Source organism: Antedon mediterranea, chromosome 3 (assembly GCF_964355755.1).
Source record: "Antedon mediterranea chromosome 3, ecAntMedi1.1, whole genome shotgun sequence".
Lineage (NCBI taxonomy): Eukaryota > Metazoa > Echinodermata > Crinoidea > Comatulida > Antedonidae > Antedon > Antedon mediterranea.
Genome location: NC_092672.1, coordinates 30810037 through 30836770, shown reverse-complemented (window position 1 = coordinate 30836770; position 26734 = coordinate 30810037). Strand labels below are relative to the sequence as shown.

The 26734-nt window shown below is 35.1% G+C and overlaps 1 protein-coding gene and 4 non-coding genes across 6 annotated transcripts in view; 2 read left to right on the top strand and 3 right to left on the bottom strand.

Annotated features, from left to right (window-relative positions):
* The window catches only part of LOC140043838 (uncharacterized), a 28611-nt gene extending 23679 nt beyond the window's left edge, over window positions 1–4932 (top strand). For both annotated transcript variants that reach the window (XM_072088313.1, XM_072088312.1), the window contains 3 exons: window positions 3196–3238; window positions 3403–3440; window positions 3760–4932. In XM_072088313.1, the coding sequence (XP_071944414.1) occupies window positions 3196–3209 (14 nt within the window). In that variant the 3' untranslated portion in view covers window positions 3210–3238; window positions 3403–3440; window positions 3760–4932. The remainder of the gene's footprint in view (window positions 1–3195; window positions 3239–3402; window positions 3441–3759) is intronic.
* Window positions 4933–11852: 6920 nt separating this feature from the next.
* On the bottom strand, window positions 11853–11924 carry Trnad-auc (transfer RNA aspartic acid (anticodon AUC)). Its single transcript has one exon. It is a non-coding gene; the product is annotated as a tRNA-Asp (tRNA).
* Window positions 11925–12217: 293 nt separating this feature from the next.
* Window positions 12218–12289, bottom strand: Trnad-auc (transfer RNA aspartic acid (anticodon AUC)). Its single transcript has one exon. It is a non-coding gene; the product is annotated as a tRNA-Asp (tRNA).
* Window positions 12290–16834: 4545 nt separating this feature from the next.
* Window positions 16835–16906, bottom strand: Trnad-auc (transfer RNA aspartic acid (anticodon AUC)). The gene has a single exon. It is a non-coding gene; the product is annotated as a tRNA-Asp (tRNA).
* An 8285-nt stretch (window positions 16907–25191) lies between these two features.
* On the top strand, window positions 25192–25263 carry Trnat-ugu (transfer RNA threonine (anticodon UGU)). Its single transcript has one exon. It is a non-coding gene; the product is annotated as a tRNA-Thr (tRNA).
* The last annotated feature ends 1471 nt before the right edge of the window (window positions 25264–26734 follow it).

Below are 26734 nucleotides of genomic sequence, written 5' to 3'. Positions count from 1 at the left end.
TAGACTTGAACGTTGATGAACAGCACGAACGGTCTCAGACTGCTACCGCTAGTCGTTTCTGTTTAAACTCGATTTAAAACAGGTTAGGAGAATGATTGATATTAATGAAGTGATGACCTCATTTGACGCTGTTTCCTTATTTACAAAAACCTCCTACAGCCGAAGATCGTACACCCGAGAACGAATCTTACAGTGGAAGAAATCATGGACTTCATCCACCAACCAGATATATAAACAACATGAAGGAATTGCAATGGGATTACCCTCTAATAGCAATTATCTCTCTAGAATGGTTGAAGAGGAATCCATCAGGAGTAGGCCTAATGGTTTTTAATTGTTTCTTAGAGCCAGTTCATACTTAAGTTGGTTCCTACCCACTAAAGTTGTACCGTACTGTAGGCCTATACTTATTTTTTCAGTATCTTAGAGCCAGTTCATATTTATTTATAGTTCATTATTTACCCGGGTAAGTTGGTTCCTACAAAGTTAGCGGTAACTGTGCTCATGACAGTTTATTTATCGTTTCAAATTAATTAATTAAATTTCAGTATATCACCGGGCGGTTCAGAATTAATGTTCTGTGCCTGATTTGTTTATATATATAAAAGTATCTCTTCTGAGATCCCGCCTCGTGAATAAAAATACTGTAAGATGAGGGCGTATCAATTTGATCTCTGGTGCGCGTGCGTACAACTGAGGACTAGTGCTGTTCCGCCGTACCACGCCGAGAATGTTAAAGAGTCGCTATCCAATCGAGTTCGAACAATACCATGAAAGCCCCAGTGGTCTAATGGTTAGGACATCTGCATATCAAGCAGGCGGTCCGAGTTCGAGCCTCGGTTGGGGCGACTTTTTCTCATTCTCACAGATTTCCTCATCTTTATCGTTTCAAATTAATTAATTAAATTTCAGTATATCACCGGGCGGTTTAGAATTAATGTTCTTTGCCTCTTGTATATATATATATATATATATATATATATATATATATATATATACACTGTTATTTTATTTTATTTTATATATATATCTTTATCGTTTCAAAAATTAATTAAATAATTTTCAGTGTATCACCAGGCGATTTTCCCAATGGACACGGTGATATACTGAAATTTAATTAATTAATTTGAAACGATAAAGATGAGGAAATCTGTGAGAATGAGAAAAAGTCGCCCCAACCAAGACTCGAACTCGGACCGCCTGCTTGATATGCAGATGTCCTAACCATTAGACCACTGGGGATTTAATGGTATTGTTCGAACTCGATTGGATAGCGACTCTTTAACATTCTCGGCGTGGTACGGCGGAACAGCACTAGTCGTCAGTTGTACGCACGCGCACCAGAGATCAAATTGATACGCCCTCATCTTACATTATTTTTATTGAGGATTAAGATTATAATATACAGCATTTAAAATTACCAACTATTAATTAATTAAATCACTTTTGATTAAGTTACAACAATCCTGAATTTGAATTGATTAAGGTGATTACTAAGCTTTCTCTTAAAATAGGTCGCAAGAGTTACAGACGAATGTATCTTTGACATTCAAAGGCAAGAAATTCCAGATCCTCACGCACAATTCTAGCAGGAATGCTAAATTTACCCGAATCCGTACTTGTTTATATTTGGCTTATATAAGTTTGAAGTGAAACTCTTAAACTATTTTTCCCTTTAAAATGGTAATGGTCATTTTATCGTCATTGATGTGATATATTTTCAATTGTTTTTTGTTAGTTCGATTATAGTTAAACTTTATTCAATTAAACATGTTGTTTTAGGTGTTTTTTTTTTGCTGCTGGTGGTATCTACAATATCTAAGCTGGGAAAGTTGTGGAAAGGGGGGTCTCTAGTCTAACTTTAGAGGGGTCTGCCAGGGCCAAGGCAGTGTACAGATAGTCTGTAATAGATCATTTGGTATTGCTTACAATGTGCTAAATCATATAACATTGGTTGCTGGTGGTATCTACAATATCTAAGGGCTAGTTGGGAGAAGGGGGGGGGGGGGCATCTAGTCTAGCTTTAGGGTGTCTGGCATTGCGGTGCAGCAGACAATTAGTCTATTGTTATCCATGTAGTATTGTATGAACACAACTTGTTCATTTGGAATTAATTTTGAGTGGTACCTCACTCATCTATGCTAACCCCATTTTAGGCCCTCCCTCAGGGGGTCTGGCGGGCCTTTTGCAGCAGAGAAAAGGTCTGTCGTTTGTGATACTGGTATAAGAATACCAATGGGCATCCCATGGTGGTAAAATTAGGTGGTATCTCTCTCATCTAACCTGGGCCGATTTGTTAGCACGTTTCGGGGCCCCCCGGTCTAGACACAGCAGGGGGTACCCGGCAGACTCCCATTTTCATGGACTTCAAGTTACCCCCAACACACTCAAATAGTCAGATATTGGTACCTAGCTAATCTAACCAAATATTTCTGGGCTGCCGGTCTATAACTAATTATCTAACTGAACTTAATTAGTAAACAGGGTTACATCAGGTAGTTAAAATCAGTACCGAAAGTATAAAACAACTTTATATACCATCGAGTAAACATTCTAGGAGTAACGCGCGGTTTACCGAACTTTGCCCTTACGTAAATTGATATATATAGACAGGCCCTGAGCAATTTGCATTTTATTTTTTGTCTCAAAGATTATTAGTAACAGAGATATAAGACAAGGCCTAATGTCAAAATGCCAGAAATGGTAGTTGCAGCCATTTTTCCCAAAATGTTGTATTAGAATAAATATACATATATATATATATATATATATACATAAAATACACTAAAATGAACCCTGTAACACCAGTCATTACGAAGATATAAGCTATATGAATATTTTGGCCGCCATCCTGTAAATGCCCGTAAAAGACTCCTCACTGGGTTACAGAGTGGGCAACAACCTTTTCTGGTTTATTTTAACCCACTACAGATATGCAGAGCAATCCAAACAAACGTACAAAACGCAATGAAATGAAATGAAGACGAAACGTCACTAGAGTATTTTTACAATTTGTGTCTGTATTTTTTGGTTAAAAAAATGTAATAATTTTCCAGTTTACCAGTACGTATATACAGATGGTTATTTTTGTGTGTGCTCAATACCGTTAAACCACAAAGAAGAGTGAGGAATGGGATGACATTAACTTACACGCTTAGGTGTATCCGTCTTATATATAAGCATTATTATTTTCAGGTACAAGACTTTAAAAGGAAAAAAATATTAAAATAATAAAAAGGTAATGTTTGAACAACATTTCGCATTTCTATGGCGGTGGGCTATATATTATTACTAGGCATTCCATATACTGTTCATCTTAATATCACTAATATCACTATTTTAATACAGTAATACATTAATCTGTAATGTAGGAAAACAGTGATTTTTTATTTTTTCCTACAGAAGCAAATAATGATAAGTTACAATCACACACACGACGTGTAAGTATAAACTCCTACAGTATTTAAAACATATAAAATGTATAATGAAATAATTGCAATGCATTGTCTAATAAAATATATAGAGTGTAATGTGGTTACTGGACGACGTTTGCATACTTAGTTTAAAACTTACTTTATTAAGTATAGCAATGTTAAAGCATAATATTATAATTATAATTATGTAGAATAAAAATATACCAATAATTTCAACGCCATAATCGCTTTTCCTTTCTAGAATTGTCAAACACAAAACGGAAATATAGGCCTACACAAAGAAAAGTGATTTTAAAATTAATAACATGCAAATATTTTTTTGTAGAGTGTAGACAAAATAAAAAAAACAAGAAGACGTTTAGGCATATCCAATTAAAAATGCAGAAATATAAACCGGAAGAAAAATCTAAAGTCCGACAACTGGTTAGAAGAAAGGGCAGGCTCTATATTGACTTTACAAACAACATGGAGTTTAATGATAATACAAAGAAATTGATTAAATATATTAAAAAAAGAGCAACCATAAAGTGAATCAGGTAAATTATAATAAAGGAATGTAGATATTTCTTGGCTGGAATTTAGACATACTTGCTGGATAAAACCGTATCTATTCTATATTTGACGTAACCTTCAAAGACAAGACTTTTTTTGGAGTTTGAACCTATTTTCGGAAAATTCAACAAAAACTTAGCCGAGTATTTTTTTTAAACGCTTCTTCATAATTATAATAGCGCATAATAATCAATGGATGGAATGTCTAACTTTTTCCTTTTGAGAAAGAATGTTACATATTCCAGTATAATCATAGACATTAATCAGTTCGTATTGTGTCAATCTTGGAGGATGATACACTTAAGACTAAGATTAACGATGCGATCGTAAATTAGGCGGGGTTAAGTATATGGTTACTGAAGGTCTAGGCTAAAACATTGTCGGCTAGTGTCTCTTTTAATTTGTACAATATTTCGTTTGCTACGCTACTTTTCTTGTTTTGTTCTTGGTATTCAATTTTGCCGACTTATCGGTTATTAATGTTGCGCATACAAATATATATTGATTTCTTAGATGTACTTTTTTATTTTATATTCCATATAATTTTAAAATTAAAATTAAGTAGTATTACTTAGGTTCCATACAACATGCATTTATATAATATAATACTAATATTTAAAAACTATAATTTACTGTGATTTTTTAGATTTTAGGTTTACCTAGCGCCTATAGACAATTTAAGAGGGACATACTATATAATAGTTTACATTTTTGATTTTTTTATATATTTTGCTTTTATTTTTCTATTCTATATGCCCCTATAATTTTAATATTAATATTAAGTAGTATTACCTGGGTTCCATACAACATGCATTCAATTCATATAATATAACAATAATATTTAAATACTATAATTTATTGAGATTTTTTAGATTTTAGGCTTACCTAACGCCTATAAACAATTTAAGAGGGACATAATATTTTGTAGTTTATATTTTGACATGAGTGCGGGGAATGAGAATGTTTACAATAAACATTTTTATTGTTGTTGTTGTACTTCTTGCCTTTGTTTTTTATTATATAGTATATTAAATTGGGAACAATAATGAGATCAATAAGGCTAATGAGCATGGGAGACAGATGTTTAAAAATCAGGTAAAGCTGAAAAAACAAAGCGGGGACACTAATGAGCTTTCATAACTCCTCCCCTCACACTTACAAAAACAAGGCCATATAGATGGCTGCAGTTGCGTGCTCATTAGTGTTTACCGACCGACCGACCAACCTACCAACTGACCGAAATTACTGAACATGTTTAAAAATGTTTAAATGTTAAAAAACATTTCTATTTTGTTAATTTACACGTGTGTAGCCTGTCACTTTTGATGTGCTCGTATAACGTAATTTGGAGTTGAAAAGTAAGTCAAGAAAACAGAAATCGGGCAAAAAGAGTGCGCAAAAACAATAACGCGCAGTGCGCGCGCAAAAATCTGCGCACTCATGGCAATTTTGTAAACGCTTAAAATTGCCTGAAACGTACTCTTATTTCATCGAAAATAAATTTTGAAAATTTTAAGCGCGCGTACGCATGCGTTACATGCACTACGCACGTACTTGTATTGCCATATGATGATTTATGCCCTGAAATTTATGAGTACCAAATTTTATTTAATTGTGATTCATGGTTGTGAAGATATGATTACAAACGTGATTTCGTTAAATCGTGCGTAGACCACGTAATTTTTTATTGCGCACCGCCGTGAAAACATAGCCACATCGATTCCGGCCATAAGAAATATACTGTGAAAAAATGACTTAGCAAGATTAAACTGATATCAAGATAAGGTCAGAAAGCGATAAAACACATAGTGATACCGGACCGACAGACAGACCGACAGACCGACCGACCGACATAGTGAACGATAGAGTCGCGTCCACGCGACTAAAAACACTAAAAGTAACACCAAATTAGTTCAACATTTTTTTTTTCTTCAAAAGAGAAATTGATCAATTGTATATTAATATTATACAAGTAATTAATTCATCAAATCAATTTATTAGTGAATAAACGGCCATACTGCGTTGAAACACCGGTTCTCGTCAGATCACCGAAGTTAAGCAACGTTGGGCCCCGTTGCGTTCTGGAGGGGAGACCGTCTAGAAATCGTGCCGGGTACTGTATATACTGGAGAGTGATGGTGTAATGGTAATATCGGACTAGCATGTGATAGGCATGGGTTCGAGGTTATCTGTACCATACTAATTGCATCCTTAAAGCCGTTGGTCCCGTGTACTTAACAGTGCACGTTAAAGAACTTGGTACACTATTCGAAAAGAGTAGGGGATCGTCTCCGGGTGTGCTAATCTGGTAGGCACTGCTGGCTGCCGTGGGTCCGTGGAGGGCCTAATCCGAATTTCCTCTGTTTCTAGTTAAGCTTGAGGACAAATATAAATACAAAATACAAAATACAAATACAAAAAAAAAATATATCTATGACACTTCAGACTCACATTGCTAGGTCAAAGTCAACCCGCTTGCAAGATATTTCTCAAACACTTTCTATGCGCGAGGGCGCACTATTTTAGGAGCATTGTATGATATGTATAACGAGGACCAAGGAGCGCAATATAAAACTATTTTCATGCCGCTGAAGCTACTGTAAGTCGCTTTGGTTTCACTCAATCTGCCGATTTGCTTTATCACAGGGCCACTCTGTACCCTATACCCGTATACAACAAGATAAAAAATGTGCTTATGTGTTCATGTATTACTAAGGCAAAAAAGCAGTAAACCAAGTGGACCTATTCGAAGTCTTTCCATTTTCTAAGAAAAAAAAAGAATAAATAAATTCTCAGGAAAATTACACCCATGACTATCACCACACAGGAACACATACAGGAAACGCCCCTAGCTATGGCATATAATCCTATGAAAACGATATCTTTCTCATATTATTATTATTATACTTGCCCAAAGTGTGTAGTTATTTCGAGGCTTTTCGATGTTTACAAGCTCAAGTAGTATACGTATGGAACGTCGCATGTGCCAAAATATTTATCTTTTTACTAATATTAAGACAAAACTCCGTCTGAAACCCATACTAAATATTATTATATGATTAAATTTTTATTAAAATGAGCACAGTTTCTGCAAGTAACTTGTGTCGACATTCTTAGAATATGTTAACAATTATAAAAATCACTGATACAAATATTAAAAGAAGTCTGATGTGATGCACTCGCTATCGATACTTTATTTTCAACGTGCACATTCAATGCATACATTGTTAAACAAGTCTATCGGAAGTTACATAATAAGTATACACCTTTAATAATGCGGTAGTTTAAAACTAATCATACGTTATCAATCAAACACAATAACCTCTCATAGCTAATGCGTCCCTTTTTTCTCTGCTTTGAGTAAAATAGATTTTTATGACATAGCTAACAATAATAGCTAATAGCTGATCACATCATACGTGATTAGGCGATAAACCAACGCCATAACCTGTCATATCTAACGCGTCCCTCCTTGTAAGTAAATATTTTATGTAAATATTGCATAGCTAAACGTTTTAAGACGTACATTCCTGTTTACAATTTCTTTTAGTTCATCAAAAATACAATCGCACCAACGTATGTTTGCCACATTATTGATAACATGATCATCTACTTAAACAAGTGTGTGTAGTTAAAATGTTTTTATTTAACAGAATTAATAACATAAAGCTTGATGCTGTATTTGTGCTAAGAGTATAATTTGATTAGTAAATATGTTGGTTTTTTGTTTACGACGCCTGCGATGTCAATCTATATTGAGTAATATTCCTATAATTTGTTGTACAACTATTTGTATTATAATAGTAGTGTAGTCTTTTGTCCGAAGCAGTTGTCTATGTTTGTCATATTGGAATTTCCATTTGAATTAAACGGAAGTGGGTTTTGACAATACATCAAATTAACAACTCCCTGTATCAAATTTTATTCTATTTTCAATTCATGAGGATTCTGGGTAGATACGCCATTTTATATAGAAAACGATACTCTGGGCTCTATAGTTTAGGCAATTGTAGGCCTATCCTAAAAAAATCGTTGGATTGAGATTGTGAGTAAACAGACAGGATTAAACTTACAGTGAGCATTGTCTATACAATTTTTAAATTATTAATTCTATATTAGGTATGTTATTTCTTTTCTGAGTTTTGTGTAAAAATCAATCTAAAATGCAGTCTAAATCTACAAGATGTGATTATATGTTGCCAACCTGATAACCAAGAGGCGATTAGAACTTGACCTACAATACGTCTAAAAACGTGAATGAATGTTCGATGCTAAATGTTAGATTCTTCTCAGCCCAGATCAATTTGTTGATTCTTAGACGGATTTAACATTTAAAAAATGGTTTTATAATACCTGGTTGTGTTGCTTATTATACACCAGGATACTTTATTGTTATAATCTTCTCATACGTATCGGACAATCAACCCACGCCATTAACTACCGCGTCCTCTTTCTCTGCAAATTGTAGACAATAACGACGTAGCTTCATCAGCTTTATATTTAAATGTAAGTTAAATCATTCTTTTTGAATTTCAATAATGCAAATTATAAATTGCACATTCATCTTAACCCATATCTGTAATTTTAAAAGAGCAAAATTAGGTAGATTTAATAGTAGTACATTACCTATTATTATCTGCTTCGGGACAGTAGAATATAGGATGCCTGTTATTAGTAGGCTAAAGTGAATCGAAATTTAGCCTAGGCGTCGATATATAAAAATGGCCAGGTCCACATCTACAATAGTCCCAAGACCAAGAACAAGACTATAATTGATTTACAATCAATATTGTCTTATCATTGTTTTTTTTTGCTTTTTGCTAGGAGATTCAGTTGAAGTTTCACACATATGGCTTAAAACCTTCTCAGTAGGACAATTGTGGTAATATTGATACCCCACCTCACAAGCCCCCGTCCAAACCCTATCTTTTTCTCGGGATCGTTTGTAACGTACACGTACGTACAAACTCTCTGTTATACATAACAGTAATATAGACTCTCTTAGGATACTGTAGATAATCATCGTAATGGATGTTCACAAAATATCCTGTATTAATTACACAGGTAAATAAAATTGCCTAATTAAATCTTACTAATATGTCACGGAAATATTGTTAGAAATGTATAACCAGATACGGTAAGGCTACTTCTATTGATGAAACATTATATACAGTACGTGTTTTTCCTTTATTTGCAGAGCACGAAAGATGGCCAGCAAAGAAGGTAGGCTTTAAGTGATATAACACATATAATACAATACAGATATTCTATATTTTTTTATTATTAATATTATATCATTTTTGGCACAATTTCTATAATAACATTTTCTAACTGAATTGAATTGATATATTTTATTTATACTGGGCGACCTCTTCAGTCAAATACTAGTATTCCAGAGGGGCCAGTTATGATCTATATAAATAGATAAATAATGTGTTCGTTATTCGTACCGTATTACAGATTAATTAATTAAATTTCAGTATATCACCGGGCGGTTTAGAATTAATGTTCATTGCCTAATGTGTTTATATATATAAAAGTATCTCTTCGGAGATCCCGCCTCGTGAATAAAAATACTGAAAGATGAGGGCGTATCAACTTGATCTCTGTTGCGCGTGCGTACAACTGAGGACTAGTGCTGTTCTGCCGTACCACGCCGATAATGTTAAAGTCGCTATCCAATCGAGTTTGAACAATACCATGAAAGCCCCAGTGGTCTAATGGTTAGGACATCTGCATATCAAGCAGGCGGTCTGAGTTCGAGTCTCGGTTGGGGCGACTTTTTCTCATTCTCACAGATTTCCTCATCTTTATCGTTTCAAATTAATTAATTAAATTTCAGTATATCACCGGGCGGTTTAGAATTAATGTTCATTACCTAATGTGTTTATATATGTAAGGATGTGGACGACAACACAAAAGGAAAAACACGCCTTTTCTCACTTTTACCACGGTCCGGTGGTGTATTTGGTTTTAATTTGTTTTTAGCATAACAATAGAGATCAGTATGGTCCTTTTAATCAGATCTTTAATTAAATAAGAGACAAAACTATCTGCTTCCTTGACCGGTTCATGAATACAAAAGAAAGAAAATCATTTGAAAAAGACTGTTACAATTATAGGGGGCAGTAACACCTATAGGGGGCAGTATTTAATTATCACATGATTAGATTAATCTCCACACTCCCCTGTTTAAGCTGAGTTTGTCCTCAAACTTAATATTATTCACAACAAGAAGAATCTTTTCAGCATTTTCAGAGTCAATGCCAGCATCATCAGGCCAGTCAGGGTAAACGTCCCCAGTACCATCGTCTTCAACAAAGGACTCTACACATTCCCCTTCGGCTCCCACAAAGTGTCTCATCTTCTTCTCTGGGAGAACATATACTGTGTTTCCATTACCATGGGCAGCACGCCTAGTTGCTTCTAGTTCGGCTCTTAGCTCATCAACCGTCCTCTGCACATCTCGCAACGATGCCTTGCTTGCCATCACTGATCTCTAATGTTAAAGCCAAATACGATCCACGATCCCACTTCTGACACCAAATTGTAAGGATGTGGACGACAACACAAAAGGAAAAACACGCCTTTTCTCACTTTTACCACGGTCCGGTGGTGTATTTGGTTTTAATTTGTTTTTAGCATAACAATAGAGATCAGTATGGTCCTTTTAATCAGATCTTTAATTAAATAAGAGACAAAACTATCTGCTTCCTTGACCGGTTCATGAATACAAAAGAAAGAAAATCATTTGAAAAAGACTGTTACAATTATAGGGGGCAGTAACACCTATAGGGGGCAGTATTTAATTATCACATGATTAGATTAATCCCCACATATATATATATATATATATATATATATATATATATATATATATATATATATATATATATATATATATATATATATATATAAACACATTAGGCAATGAACATTAATTCGAAACCGCCCGGTGATATACTGAAATTTAATTAATTAATTTGAAACGATAAAGATGAGTATATATATATATATATATATATAAATCAAAAAGCTGCATAGGCAGAATATAGAAAAAAATCCAGATCAAATAAGTTAAAACTGCCTCAATATAGATTTATTTTAACGACATGTTTCGGGCATAGCCCATCATCAGGTGAAAAGAATTGTAACAAAGGATAACATATATAAGTCACAAAATTACATAATAAAACAAATCAGCCAATCAAAGATGTTAACAAACAAAAGGCATAGTTATAAAGGCACGCCTCCAAAAGCTATGGTGTACAAAGCAGGAATGGTTGCTTATAAAGCAGGAAATTTAAAACAAAGACAAAAGCTTCAAGTGTAAATAATTGTTAATATCTGAATGTCTCTGGCAAAATTAAGGTTTAAAGGATCTAAATTGTACATTTATGCCGGTAGGGGCAAGAGTGCCAAGCTTTACAATTATTCTTTCTTCTATAATTCTACGAGATGTCTCAGAACCATTACATACTTTAACACCAGAAATTGTAATATCCGAAAGGGAATGCTCATTATTACAAAAATGGGTGGCTACAGGTAATCCGGGAGTCTTTAGTTTAATAGACCTTAAATGTTCTACAAACCTATCACCTAACCTGCGTTTAGTTTCACCAATATAAAGCATATTACATTTAGTACACGAAATACAATAAACTAGATTGCTAGTGGTGCACGTAATACGATCTGTGATAACATAATTACCAGAAGGTGCTACTATTATATATATATATATATATATATATATATAAACACAAGAGGCAAAGAACATTAATTCTAAACCGCCCGGTGATATACTGAAATTTAATTAATTAATTTGAAACGATAAAGATGAGGAAATCTGTGAGAATGAGAAAAAGTCGCCCCAACCGAGACTCGAACTCGGACCGCCTGCTTGATATGCAGATGTCCTAACCATTAGACCACTGGGGCTTTCATGGTATTGTTCGAACTCGATTGGATAACGACTCTTTAACATTCTCGGCGTGGTACTGCGGAACAGCACTAGTCCTCAGTTGTACGCACGCGCAACAGAGATCAAATTGATACGCCCTCATCTTTCAGTATTTTTTATTCACGAGGCGGGATCTCCGAAGAGATACTTTTATATATATAAACACAAGAGGCAAAGAACATTAATTATAAACCGCCCGGTGATATACTGAAATTTAATTAATTAATTTGAAACGATAAAGATGAGGAAATCTGTGAGAATGAGAAAAAGTCGCCCCAACCGAGACTCGAACTCGGACCGCCTGCTTGATATGCAGATGTCCTAACCATTAGACCACTGGGGCTTTCATGGTATTGTTCGAACTCGATTGGACAACGACTCTTTAACATTCTCGGCGTGGTACTGCGGAACAGCACTAGTCCTCAGTTGTACGCACGCGCAACAGAGATCAAATTGATACGCCCTCATCTTTCAGTATTTTTTATTCACGAGGCGGGATCTCCGAAGAGATACTTTTATATATATAAACACAAGAGGCAAAGAACATTAATTCTAAACCGCCCGGTGATATACTGAAATTTAATTAATTAATTTGAAACGATAAAGATGAGGAAATCTGTGAGAATGATAACTAACTCAAAACCAGTTTAAAACCAGATACAGAAACCATACGTCTTCATTCCGGAACGAAAAACTAAGAAACGCAACGGAACTCAGTAAATATATATGGACACTTAAAGACTCTAAAACAAACTACTCAATTAAAGTGGAGCTCCACCCAGAAAATTACTATTTTTCATACATTTCAACTATTATTTAAAAATATCATCCCTTATACTTCATATTTTTTTGAAATTTTTTTCAATGAGTACGATTTTCTTGAAAATCACGCCTTTTTGCGTTTTGGGGGGATACCTTGTAATTTCCTATTCTTTTACATGCAAAAGGGGGGTATATTTGAATAATCCTAAAAAATTCATTTCTTCACCAAAAAAAAAATGTAAAATGTATATTTATGTAATTTTTCCAGATCTTTCTATTTCTGGTATTTTTATCACGTATATATTGCGCAATTTTGAGTAAATAGACACTTTCCCCCGTTCGGGTCCAATTGGGTTTTTTATTTTGCTAGGGAGTACGATCACGTGACATTTTTCACAATCACACTACTGCAGCTGGCAATCTGTTATTTTGTCGCGATGTTATTTTTGACAGGCGAAAAGTATATTAAAACATTCTGAATGTGACCCTATTATGTTTCACAGTGTAATAATGTGATTATGAGACTATTACTAAAATGTCAAATTTAACGAGATTTGAGAAAGATGTGGCTATATATTCAATAAAGCTATAAGGCCTACTAGAGTGTAGGTATGTACCGATGCTGCTTAGTGGCTTGGCCTCTAGCTAGGCTAGGCTGACAGCAGTGAAGTTTGTTTTGCTTTCACCCGACCTTGGCCTACCCATGGGCCATGATAGGGTGCCTGAATAGTTGCTTTTCAGTCAGGTCTAAGCTTGCACATCGCTTTACTATTCTTTACTACTCTTGTTCTGTATAGGATTTTGTGTTTCACAATTCTTAATATGCGAGAAAACCCAGTGGCGTATCCAGGATTTTGAAGTTGGGGGGGCCGGGAATTGCCAATTTGCCGACAAAATTGGTGTCATTATCTGTACATACACGACGTCTCTGATCAATATATGTTCTAGGATTACATAGTCTTATTGTCTTATATGGGATAACGATGCAAAATTAAAACCAAACCAACATTATCTGTTAGTATGTTGTATTCATATTACAATAAAGAAAGAATTAGGAAAATCTGATTTGTAGTTTTTGAAATATAGGGTCTAAAACATCGCCGAAAATGATCGTTTTTAGCCACGAAAGAAGTAAAACAATTTGCGGCCTCAGTCGACAATTCTATTAACTACGCCATTTTTGGTTAAAATAATTACATATAATTACGTTTTTTAGTAATTTATTTTATATATCACCATTGGAAATATCAATAAAACATGTTATTAAATGCTTATAAAATATATAAAGTTGTTTACTTAACGGAATTCGGACAAATTCATTGCTCTAACTTTGTGTAGTAACGATCAGAGAGATTCATGGTACACGCGCGAGAGAAAACATTCCGCTGCGGGTGATTCGCATCACCAATCAAATCAGCTAGAATCCTAAATCATTCAACCGTGAGCAATGCCAATCGCGAAAAAGCTCAGCTTTGATTGGCTTACGATGACATCATATCACAAAATGGTGGTTTTGTAGTTGAGCCTCACGGAATATTCTGTTCCAAAAATGAAATACATGGATATTTGTTATGGTATATGTGCTTTTTCTTTAAAAATTTTGAATAATAAAGGCCTCATATCGAGAAAAAAAACCGGGTTTTTGGCACTTATAATAAATATATCTTAGACAAAAAAGCACATGGCATGTGGAAATATAATCTCTTAGCGTAGGAAGACATACAAATCCCAGGTCATGAGAGGCGCAACTGCATGCAAAAACAAGGTTTTAGGGTAAGGTCAAAGACTTTTGAGTAAACAATCTACCGCGTACGGCCGTACGTACGTGCTACACATTTTTTACGTGTTTCGTTAGATGTAATGAAAATAAAAAATAGTTGATCTGAAGGGATCAATGATGATATTATGATATGTAAATAAACAAACACTCAAAAGAATTATGTTTACAGTTCAATTATTGTCAGAATAAATAGTTTATTTTTTTCCCCGGCACCTTTGTTTGCCGACGGCCACGATGATGTGCCGACGGAAACGAAATCAGGGGGGGGGGGGGCCGTGCCCCCTGGCCCCGCTACTGGATACGCCACTGAGAAAACCCAGGAACGATAAATGGGGCGAAACAACCATGCCTATGAATACATAGGCCTCTAGACAAAAATTCAAGGCTAGCTAGGCTGAGCAGACGGCTTAGCTAGGCCTAGCCCTAGCTTAAAGTTAAAAGCAATCTGATAAGATTATTATGCTGTTGTTGTACAGTGAAAATCATGAGGTTACATGTAAATTATACTGACATTCTTATCGGAAATATTACTTAGGCCTAAACAAATCGTATTAATTGTGTGTATAAAATTTATTCCCCATTTTTCGACACATAATTTACCAAAGGGAAGACATTTCCACAATGCGTTGACCAGCGACTAAAACGCGTCAGTCGCTAAGTGTAACGCGTTTCGCGACGTATTGTAAACTAATAACCCCTAAGTTACTGAAAAACTGTAATTTGTTAAAAAACACTATTTTCTGACCGATTTTTTAGAAATGTGTTTTTGGAAAATATTTCCGTATTTTCCTGGTTTTTTTTATGTAATCACTTTCAATTAAACATACTTAAACATAATATAAGCTGAGAAAGTCTGAGTGTAGCTCCACTTTAAATGGAAAATTATAAAGAAATGCAAACCTTACTCAAATATTAACAAAAGATGTACCGTAATTTATGTATATATGAAAAGTATATTATTATATGTCAACTAAATTGCAGATCCAAATAGTTTATCTAAAACAATAGGCTATTGTATACAACTTCCTGATGAATGTTTTATATTTCACCTGAAGAGTGCGGCCAGCTACATGCTGGTCGTACGAAACAAATTTGTAGTGATTAAAACAATGAAGTAACCAAGTTTTCTGCTGTTATTTTATTTATTTATATATATATATATATATATATATATAAATGTTCGGTTGAATGTATATATATATTCAACTGAGGACTAGTGCTGTTCCGCCGTACCACGCCGAGAATGTTAAAGAGTCGCTATCCAATCGAGTTCGAACAATACCATGAAAGCCCCAGTGGTCTAATGGTTAGGACATCTGCATATCAAGCAGGCGGTCTGAGTTTGAGTCTCGGTTGGGGCGACTTAATTAAAAATTAATTAAATAATTTTCAGTGTATCACCGGGTGGTTTGGAATTTATTTCTATGCCTGTTGTGTTTATATATATATAAAAGTATCTCTCGAGATCCCGCTTAGTGAATAAATATACTGAATTATAGATGAGGGCGTATCAATTTGATCTCTGGTGCGCGTGCGTACAACAGAGGACTAGTTGTGTTCCAACCGTACCACGCCGAGAATGTTAAAGGGTCGTTATCCGATCGAGTTAAAGAACAATACCATGAAAGCCCCTGTGGTCTAATGGTTAGGGCAACTGCATATCAAGCAGACGGTCCGAGTTCGAGTCTCGGTTGGTGCGACTTTTTCTCATTCTCCCAGATTTCCTCATCTTTATCGTTTCAAAAATTAATTAAATAATTTTCAGTGTATCACCGGGCGGTTTGGAATTTATTTCTATGCCTGTTGTCAGGCACAGAACATTTGGAATTTATTCTGTGCCTGTTGTCAGGCACAGAACATTTGGAATTTATTTCTATGCCTGTTGTCAGGCACAGAACATTAATTCTAAACCGCCCGGTGATATACTGAAATTTAATTAATTAATTTGTAACGATAAAGATGAGGAAATCTGTGAGAATGAGAAAAAGTCGCCCCAACCGAGACTCGAACTCGGACCGCCTGCTTGATATGCAGATGTCCTAACCATTAGACCACTTCATGGTATTGTTCAAACTCGATTGAATAGCGACTCTTTAACATCCTCGGCGTGGTACGGCGGAACAGCACTAGTCCTCAGTTGTACGCACGCGCACCAGAGATCAAATTGATACGCCCTCATCTTTCAGTATTTTTATTCACGAGGCGGGATCTCAGAAGAGATACTTTTATATATATAAACAAATCAGGCACAGAACATTAATTCTAAACCGCCCGGTGATATACTGAAATTTAATTAATTAATTTGTAACAATAAAGATGAGGAAATCTGTGAGAATGAGAAAAAGTCGCCCCAACCGAGACTCGAACTCGGACCGCCTGCTTGATATGCAGATGTCCTAACCATTAGACCACTGGGGCTTTCATGGTATTGTTCAAACTCGATTGGATAGCGAATCTTTAACATTCTCGGCGTGGTACGGCGGAACAGCACTAGTCCTCAGTTGTACGCACGCGCACCAGAGATCAAATTGATACGCCCTCATCTTTCAGTATTTTTATTCACGAGGCGGGATCTCAGAAAAGATACTTTTATATATAAACAAATCAGGCACAGAACATTAATTCTAAACCAAAGGCAAATTACTGAAAAAAATGACAATGCTGTGGGTATCAGTGGCTGGATCTCAATGGAGATACAAAAATAAAAAGCGAAAAGCTAAATCAAAACGATAAAGTAAACAGCCAGAAAAGTTAGCAGAGCTTTCGGGCAACACTAGCCCTTCATCAGTGCAAGTGAAGGAATTTGGATAACGTCAGAGTATAAAGCTGGCAAGTGCTGCCTGGGTGGACAGGAATAAAAGAAATATAACAAAGGGAGCCAGGGTGGAGTCTGAATAAGAGTGGAAAACAAAGAAGGTAGCTTGGTAGAGATATAAACAATTTTGGATTGAGACTAAACAAGGCCAACAGCCATTAAGTCGCGTGCTACAATGCATAGTGATACCGGACCGACAGACAAACAGACCGACAGACAGACAGACCGACAGACAGACGGACCGACCGACATAGTGAACTATACTGACCGAAATTACTGAACATGTTTAAAAATGTTGAAATGTTTAAAAACATTTATATTATATTTTTTTAATTTACACGTGCGTAGCCTGTCACTTTTGACGTGCTCGTATAACGTAATTTCGAGTTGAAAAGTAAGTCAAGAAAACAGAAATCGGGCAAAACGAGTGCGCAATAACATTTAACGCGCAGTGCGCGCGCAAAAATCTGCGCACTCATGGCAATTTTGTAAACGCTTAAAATTGCCTGAAACGTACTCTTATTTCATCGAAAATAAATTTTGAAAATTTTAAGCGCGCGTACGCATGCGTTACATGCGCTACGCACGTAATTGTATTGCCATATGATGATTTATGCCCTGAAATTTATGAGTACCAAATTTTATTTAATTGTGATTCATCGTTGTTAAGATATGATTACAAACGTGATTTCGTTAAATCGTGCGTAGACTGCGTAATTTTTTATTGCGCACCGTGAAAACATAACCACATCGATTCCTGGCCATGAGGAGTATTCTGTGAAAAATTGACTTAGCTAGATTAAACTGATATCAAGATAAGGTCATAAAGCGATAAAACGCATAGTGATACCGGACCGACAGACAGACAGACAGACCGACAGACAGACCGACAGACAGACCGACAGACAGACCAACCGACCGACATAGTGAACTATAGAGTCGCTTCCACGCGACTAAAAACAGCTTAAATGGTGGTTAATATTGAAACTTAAATTTTGGTAGATAGTCAATGGAATAATTTTACCGATCTGGGAGTATGTTCCTAATGTTAAGTCCAAAAGGTTTTGTGGTTTTAAGTAGTAATTCCCAGTGGTTTTCTTTGTCTTTGCGAGTTTTGTCGCTCCATTTGACATCGTGGTCTATTGCAATAACTCTGAAATTTGCAATCGAGTGACCAGCTGAATTAAAATGTTCGGCTACAGGTTGATCAAGCTTTAATGTTTTGATAGCTGATCTATGTTGTGTCATTCTCATACGGAGAGTGTTTTTTGTTTCTCCGACGTACTGTTTGCCACAAATATTACAGTATATGAGATAAATGACGTTTTTGGTTAGACAATTAATTGATTTTCTTGTCCGAAAAATGCGGCCAGTTTGGTTACTCTCAAATTTTTCAGTAGAATCAACCAATGAACAAGTTTTGCAAGATTTGCCGCAAAGGTGACTGCCCACATTTTGGCTGTCATGAGAGTTAATTTCACTCTTAAATTTGGATCTGACTAATATATCACGAAGGTTGGGAGGTCTACGAAATGCAATAATGGGTGGTCCGGAAAAACAGTCCTGAGACGTTCTGTGGACTGTAGAATGGGCATATGTTTCTCAATAATAGCCCGTAATGGAGGCAACCTAGTGTGGTAGGTTGTGACCAATGGCACTCTGGTCGATTTTTTTGGCTGACGTGGTTTGTACGTCAGTGTTTGACATCGATGAATATCTTTTGCTTTCTTTATAGCAGTTTCGATGTATTCCTTCTTGTAATTTCTGTTCCGGAGATGTCCGGTTAGTTCTTCGGTACGATTCTGAAAATCTAAATCTGAAGAACAGATACGTCTGATACGTAATGCTTGACTGTACGGTGACTGTACGGTCACGGTACAGTGACGGGGGTGACAACTGCTAGGGAGCAGGTACATATTTTTATCCGTGGGTTTACGGAATAGGTCAGTTTTGAGTGTACCATTTTCTATGGTCACTATAGTGTCCAAAAAATCAACGCTACTAGTGAATTTGGTAGCTGTAAATTTGATAGTTGGGTGAGCTGAATTAATATTGAGAAGAAAAGATTCCAAATTATCTTCACCATGGGTCCAGATCATGAAGATGTCGTCAATGTATCTAAACCAAACAAGTGGTTTATTTGGTTGGAGGGACAGAAAATTGGCCTCAAATTGTCCCATAAATAAATTTGCAAAAGATGGCGCCATTTTTGTGCCCATCGCTGTGCCATGAATTTGAAGGTAATGGTCATTTCCAAAAATAAAATTGTTGTTGGTTAAAATCAACATGACCAGTTCTCGTAAATGAGCTTTAGTAGGCGTTTTGCCTGGAATTTGTATGTAATTTAAATTACATGCATCGGCTCCTTCTTCCCACAATGTTCACATTGTGGGAAGAGCTGCATAGGCAGGATATAGAAAAAAATCAAGATCAAATAAGTTAAAACTGCCTCAATATAGATTTATTTTAACGACATGTTTCGGGCATAGCCCATCATCAGGTGAAAAGAATTGTAACAAAGGATAACATATATAAGTCACAAAATTACATAATAAAACAAATCAGCCAATCAAAGATGTTAACAAACAAAAGGCATAGTTATAAAGGCGCGCCTCCAAAAGCTATGGTGTACAAAGCATGAATGGTTGCTTATAAAGCAGGAAATTTAAAACAAAGACAAAAGCTTCAAGTGTAAATAATTGTTAATATGTGAATGTCTCTGGCAAAATTAATGTTTAAAGGATCTAAATTGTACATTTATGCCGGTAGGGGCAAGAGTGCCAAGATTTACAATTATTTTTTCTTCTATAATTCTACGAGATGTCTCAGAACCATTACATACTTTAACACCAGAAATTGTAATATCCGAAAGGGAATGCTCATTATTACAATAATGGGTGGCTACAGGTAATCCGGGAGTCTTTAGTTTAAAAGACCTTAAATGTTCTACAAACCTATCACCTAACCTGCGTTTAGTTTCACCAATATAAAGCATATTACATTTAGTACACGAAATACAATAAACTAGATTTATAGTGGTGCACGTAATACGATCTGTGATAACATAATTACCAGAAGGTCCTACTATTTGGTTTGAACATGAAACGTAATTACATGTCGAACATCTATTTCTATTACATTTGAATGTTCCAGTTGATTCATTACCTTTGTTTTGTAATTTAGATTTAACTAAAGTGTCTTTAATGCTTTGATCACGTCTGTAAGCTATCATGGGTGGTTCTTGAAAAATATCGTTTGTAGCGGATTTATCTTCAGTCAAAATTGAAAAGTTATCGCGGACAATGTTAATAACCTTCTTATTCATAGGATGATACGTGAGGACTAGAGGTATGCGGTCACAAGCATTTTGTATTATGTGTAGGTTGCAATGTGTCCTCGTGCGTTAACTGGCAAACTTTTCTTAGAGATTTCACAGTAATGTCAGATGGATAACATGTCGTTAAAATAAATCTATATTGAGGCAGTTTTAACTTATTTGATCTTGATTTATATATATATATATATATATATATATATATATATATATATATAAATAAATGAAAGACGCTAGTAAATTACCAACTGAACATTTTATTGCACTACAGGCTGTTTCATGAGTATGAACTCAATCTTCAGGTGCTTGGCTCTGAATGATAGTCACAAGTGAATACAAAAAGCTATAATGAAGTCTTAAGGCAAACTGTTTATGTGAACAATAGTATGCTAATTAGCAAGTACAACACATCTCTATTTCCTGGACAGTCTATTGTTAACCAAATTCTTATTATCTAAATTACTGATACTTTAGTAGAAACTTTCTCCTATGTCTACATGCACTGACTAATTCGTTCCTATGGTTAAGTGAGCTGGTTTCAGGCTTGCATATAATATAATACTTCTCTTGTAAGCATAGATTACACCGTTTGTTAACATTGGAATATGGTTTACACTTCTTTATTATTCGCCATTTAATGTTATACTTTATGTTATCATCTTTTAGCTTCCAGATGTACTGGCTAAGCGTTGTGCTGTTTTTGTATTTAACATTACGGAATGAACTATTGTGTGCGTTATATCTGCATTTAAATGTGTTTTCGGTTAGTCCGACATATGTTTCAGCTTTATCATCATCATTTGTTGTTACTGTAGCCTGATAAACAACACCACTGGTTAGGCATTTCCCATCTAATGGGCATTCATTTCGACAGTTGCATTGCTTGATGTTATCACAGGGCATATCATTACGTAATACATTTTTGTTGTGGGCCGATATTACAGACCCTATATTAGGCATACAACTATAGCTGATTTTAATGGTGTTTCTATTAAATATTTTTCTTAGCTCATGGTTATGTGGAAAACATTCATCTACAGTCTTTAAGAACTCGTGCCCTATTTTGGTTTTCACGTTGGCACTGTAAGGCGGGTTGAACCAGATGATATTTCTTTTCCTTGTCTTCTTCACATTATTTTGTGCGCTGGTATTGGTCGGGTTGTACTTCAGATTGTGGTCGTATCCACTTTCATACAAGGCTTCTTGGTACGGTTTCTTTGATTCATTGAAAACAGTTTCATTCGAAGAAATGTTTGCTAATCTTTTGTTTATGCCTTCAGGGATGTTCTTAATTATTGATGCTGGATGATTACTTTTGCAATGAACATAGCGTGGTTTGTTGTTTTCCTTTAAATAAGGCTTATAGCTTCCATCGTTGAGATTAAGCGTTACATCTAGGTAGTTTATAATTTTCTTATTCGCTTCGATCGTTATCTTTAGATTATGTTCTTTGAATGTGCTGCAGAGATCTTTTTTTATTTTTTCAATAACATGAGGAGTTTCATTAAATGCCGCGAGTCCGTCATCCCTGTACAATCCTATGTTATTACCGTACTTGGGCTCCAGTTTGGCTAGCAGAAACAGACCAATTAACTCGCATGTTTCAGCACCGTCGTAGCTACCCATAGTAACATCGAATGTAGTGTTCCTTTTGCACCAAGCTGTCTCGTCGTTGAATAGTAGTGTATTCTTGGCTTTGATTACTATTTCCCTTTCTTCCTCTGTAATATCGGTGAATTTTTTAGCAAAGTTGAGGGCTTCATTGAGAAGGTCCAAAGTTATCGAAGGATAAAATTCTGTTACATCAAAGCATATGAACAGATGATTTTCCTTATCCCGGATGCCTTTAAACCATTCTATCATGTCGTTAGTATTCCTCCACTGGTTAAGCTTGGTCTTACGTGCGATATGTTTGTTAACTCTTTCTAGGATGTGTTTACTTATCTTTCCTATCTCTGATTTTGAGGGGTTAATTAGTCTGCAAGTCGGCTTGTTTACAAAATTTTCCTTATGATCTTTCAGGGTTATAAAGGCATTACGTCTTCCAGTTGTTTCTATCCTGTCATCTAGCTGTAGTTCTTTGGCTATCTTAATCTCGTCTTTGGTTATACTATTTACAGAATCCGCCGGAGCTTTTTTGTATGTTTTCGTTATATTCTTTTGCAATAAGTCGTTATAATCATTCGCTTCCATGCGGTAGAAGTTGTTTGATTTGTCTGCCGGTATAATTAGTTTGCTGTCCTGCTTTATCTTTTTCGCGTCTCTCTCTAGGTTTTTCTGAAACGGGCATTTATTATCTTCAAACTTGATATTCTGTACTAAATTAAGCATTTTATCTTCAAATTCTCTAAGTTCTTGTACTGGAGGCGGGTTTCTTGAGGTCTTGAATTTAAGCGTTTCTTTGGCGGATGTCGATACTACTGGATTTAGGTAATGGAAGGCCTTCCATCGCATACGATTTAAAAACAGTTCTACCTTCTGGATCATAAACTTCATGTATTCATTTGGTTGAGCCGTCGGTATGTTCTTAGTGGAATAACCAAGGTCGATACGTTCCATGTTGATCTGAACAGTGCTCAACAAAAATAGGAGCAAAATATAAATCGTGGTGAATTTAACGCAGACCATGAAAGCGAAAGTGCTCGATACAAAATGTAGAGCCAAATATAAATAAATGAAAGACGCTAGTAAATTACCAACTGAACATTTTATTGCACTACAGGCTGTTTCATGAGTATGAACTCAATCTTCAGGTGCTTGGCTCTGAATGATAGTCACAAGTGAATACAAAAAGCTATAATGAAGTCTTAAGGCAAACTGTTTATGTGAACAATAGTATGCTAATTAGCAAGTACAACACATCTCTATTTCCTGGACAGTCTATTGTTAACCAAATTCTTATTATCTAAATTACTGATACTTTAGTAGAAACATATATATATATATAAATCAAGATCAAATAAGTTCATCTTCATCTGTATCGTTTCAAATTAATTAATTAAATTTCAGTATATCACCGGGCGGTTTAGAATTAATGTTCTTTGCCTGATTTGTTTATATATATATATATATATATAAATAAATAAAATAACAGCAGAAAACTTGGTTACTTCATTGTTTTAATCACTACAAATTTGTTTCGTACGACCAGCATGTAGCTGGCCGCACTCTTCAGGTGAAATATAAAACATAAGTGACACAGTTGTCTCATAGTGCTTAATAGAAGTGAGTCATCAGGAAGTCGTATACAATAGGCTATTGTTTTAGATAAACTGTTTGGATCTGCGATTTAGTAAGAATTTTTTCCTATGTCTACAAGTAGAGACTAACTCGTTCTTACGGTTCAGTGAGCATAGCTCTGGTTGGCATATTATAATAACATACTTTTCATATATGCATAAATTACATCTTTTGTTAATATTTGAGTAAGGTTTGCATTTCTTTATAATTTTCCATTTAATTGAGTAATTTGTTTTAGAGTCTTTAAGCGTCCATATATATTTACTGAGTTCCGTTGCATTTCTTAGTTTTGCGTTCCGGAATGAAGACGTATGGTTTCTGTATCTGGTTTTAAACTGGTTTTCAGTTAGTCCGACATATGTTTCTTCTTTTGATGAATCTTCTCTCTTTACTGTAGCTTGGTAAACTACACCTTTTGTTAGGCAGTTATCTGGGAGCGGGCATTCATTGGGATTGCGGCAGTTACATCCGCTTGTTTTCGCGTTGGTTTCAGTAGACTTTTCTTTGGGTATCACATATTTGTTGTGTGCGTTAATTACTTTGTCTACGCTGGGCATGCAACTGTAGCTTAGTTTCAAGGTATTTTTGTTAAATATTTTTCTGAGCTTGTTGCCGGCAGGAAAACAATCTTCTACTATAGCTAAAAACTTGTGGCCGATGTTGGTTGCTACGTTTTTGCTGAATGGTGGGTTAAACCAAATTATGTTTCTGGTACGTGATTTTTTGGGGTTCTGCTGTTCAGCATTGAACTCAAGTTGATGATTGTATCCACTTCCTTTGAGGGCTTCCTGGTATAGGGATGTAGATGCATGAAATGTATCTTTGTCTGATGAGATGTCAGAAAGGCGTCTATTTATAGCAAGTGGGATGTTTCGGATAATAGATGGAGGATGGTTGCTGTCATGGTGCACGTAGGTTGGTTTGTTATTAGGCTTAGTGAAAGGTCGGAAGATCCCTGTCCTTAGGTCGAACAACTGTGTCACTTATGTTTTATATTTCACCTGAAGAGTGCGGCCAGCTACATGCTGGTCGGACGAAACAAATTTGTAGTGATTAAAACAATGAAGTAACCAAGTTTTCTGCTGTTATTTTATTTATTTATGCTCTACCTTGGTATTGAGCACTCTATCCAAACGGTCTAAAAATTTCAACCTAAATATATATATATATATATAAATATATATATATAAATCATACTGTAAATTATAGAAACAGTGCTCATATTCGGAACATGATCTCATAATCGCGTCGAGCATAGCTCATTGGCGAAAGTTCCGTATCTGGTGGGTGAAAATCTGTGATAATACCATACATGGCTCTGTGGTCTAGTGGTATGATACTCGCCCTGTAAGCGAGAGGTTGCAGGTTCGAATCCCGCCAGAGACATTTTTTCATACAACTAAAAAAACACGGAACTTTCGCCAATGAGCTATGCTCGACGCGATTATGAGATCATGTTCCGAATATGAGCACTGTTTCTATAATTTACAGTATGATTTATATATAATTTACACAGTGCTACGCAACATCATTGATTTAAATATATATATATATATAAACAAATCAGGCACATATATATATATAAATATATATATATATATATATATATATATATATAAATCCAAAGGCAAATTACTGAAAAAAATGACAATGCTGTGGGTATCAGTGGCTGGATCTCAATGGAGATACAAAAATAAAAAGTGTATATATATATACATATATAAAATATATAAAATAAATCTATATTGAGGCAGTTTTAACTTATTTGATCTTGATTTTTTATATATCCTGCCTATGCAGCTCTTTGATTTATTTATATATATACATATATATACATACACATATATACATCAGGCAAACAGAAACATTTGTATTTTTTGCAGTTTGTGATGTTTTTGTACTCACTGAAGATCTTTCTTGGCACAATGATGTATACGAAAAACTTAAGAAAAGAAATTACAGCTGTTACGAGAAAGGAAAAGAATATTGTGATTTTGTGATTTGTAAAGACTCGTGGGATAATGATAAAGATATAGTGAAAGTCTGCACTCTCAGTGAAAGCTATTTGACACCAGTTCCTATTAAAGACAGTAAGGCGTTACCGGATCGTCAGAAAGTATGGAAGCTTTCTAAATGTAAACTTTTCTATGAAACGGACCTTTTATGTGACAGTATTTCAACTGATGTTTACAATTTAAAACTCAATACAACGGGTAAATATAATTCATTTTAAGAGATGTGAAACAATTTAAATAAACCTGTATTTCTAAAAAAAATCGACGTTCATTCAATTTAATTTTACAGCAGATGATCCAGCCATGTACCGATTTATTTAAATTATTCCTGGGAATCAATTGTATGTTCGTTAAATGGACGCCTATTTTACAACATCGCTTTATTTTGATTATAGTTCAGACAATATAATTCTAAAATGTTCAATTTCGATTGATTTCATTAAATGAATGATACGCATTTGATTAGGTCTCGGGGTACTTAGACAATAGCTTCTAAAATATTTTTATGCCTAGAAGAATGCATTATTCGCCTGAGTCAAACAGAGCAATTAATATTAACTGTTTTTTTAAGCACGTTTTTAAAAATTGACAAAAAAAAAACACAAATATTTTATTAGGCATGTGATGCAATTCATTACTCTTAAACTTAAAAGCTACATTCAGAATTATAAAGTAAGCTATTAGTACGGGTTATTATGTCTTCCAGCTCGATATTTGTACCAAAATAGATTTTTTTAGCTAACTTTGTTATTCTTGAGATGCTGAATCCAAAAAAGTTAGGTGCCATTTTTTTCGACCACTCCTTCAGCCGCCATTTTGTATTTCAAAATGGCCGACTTTCC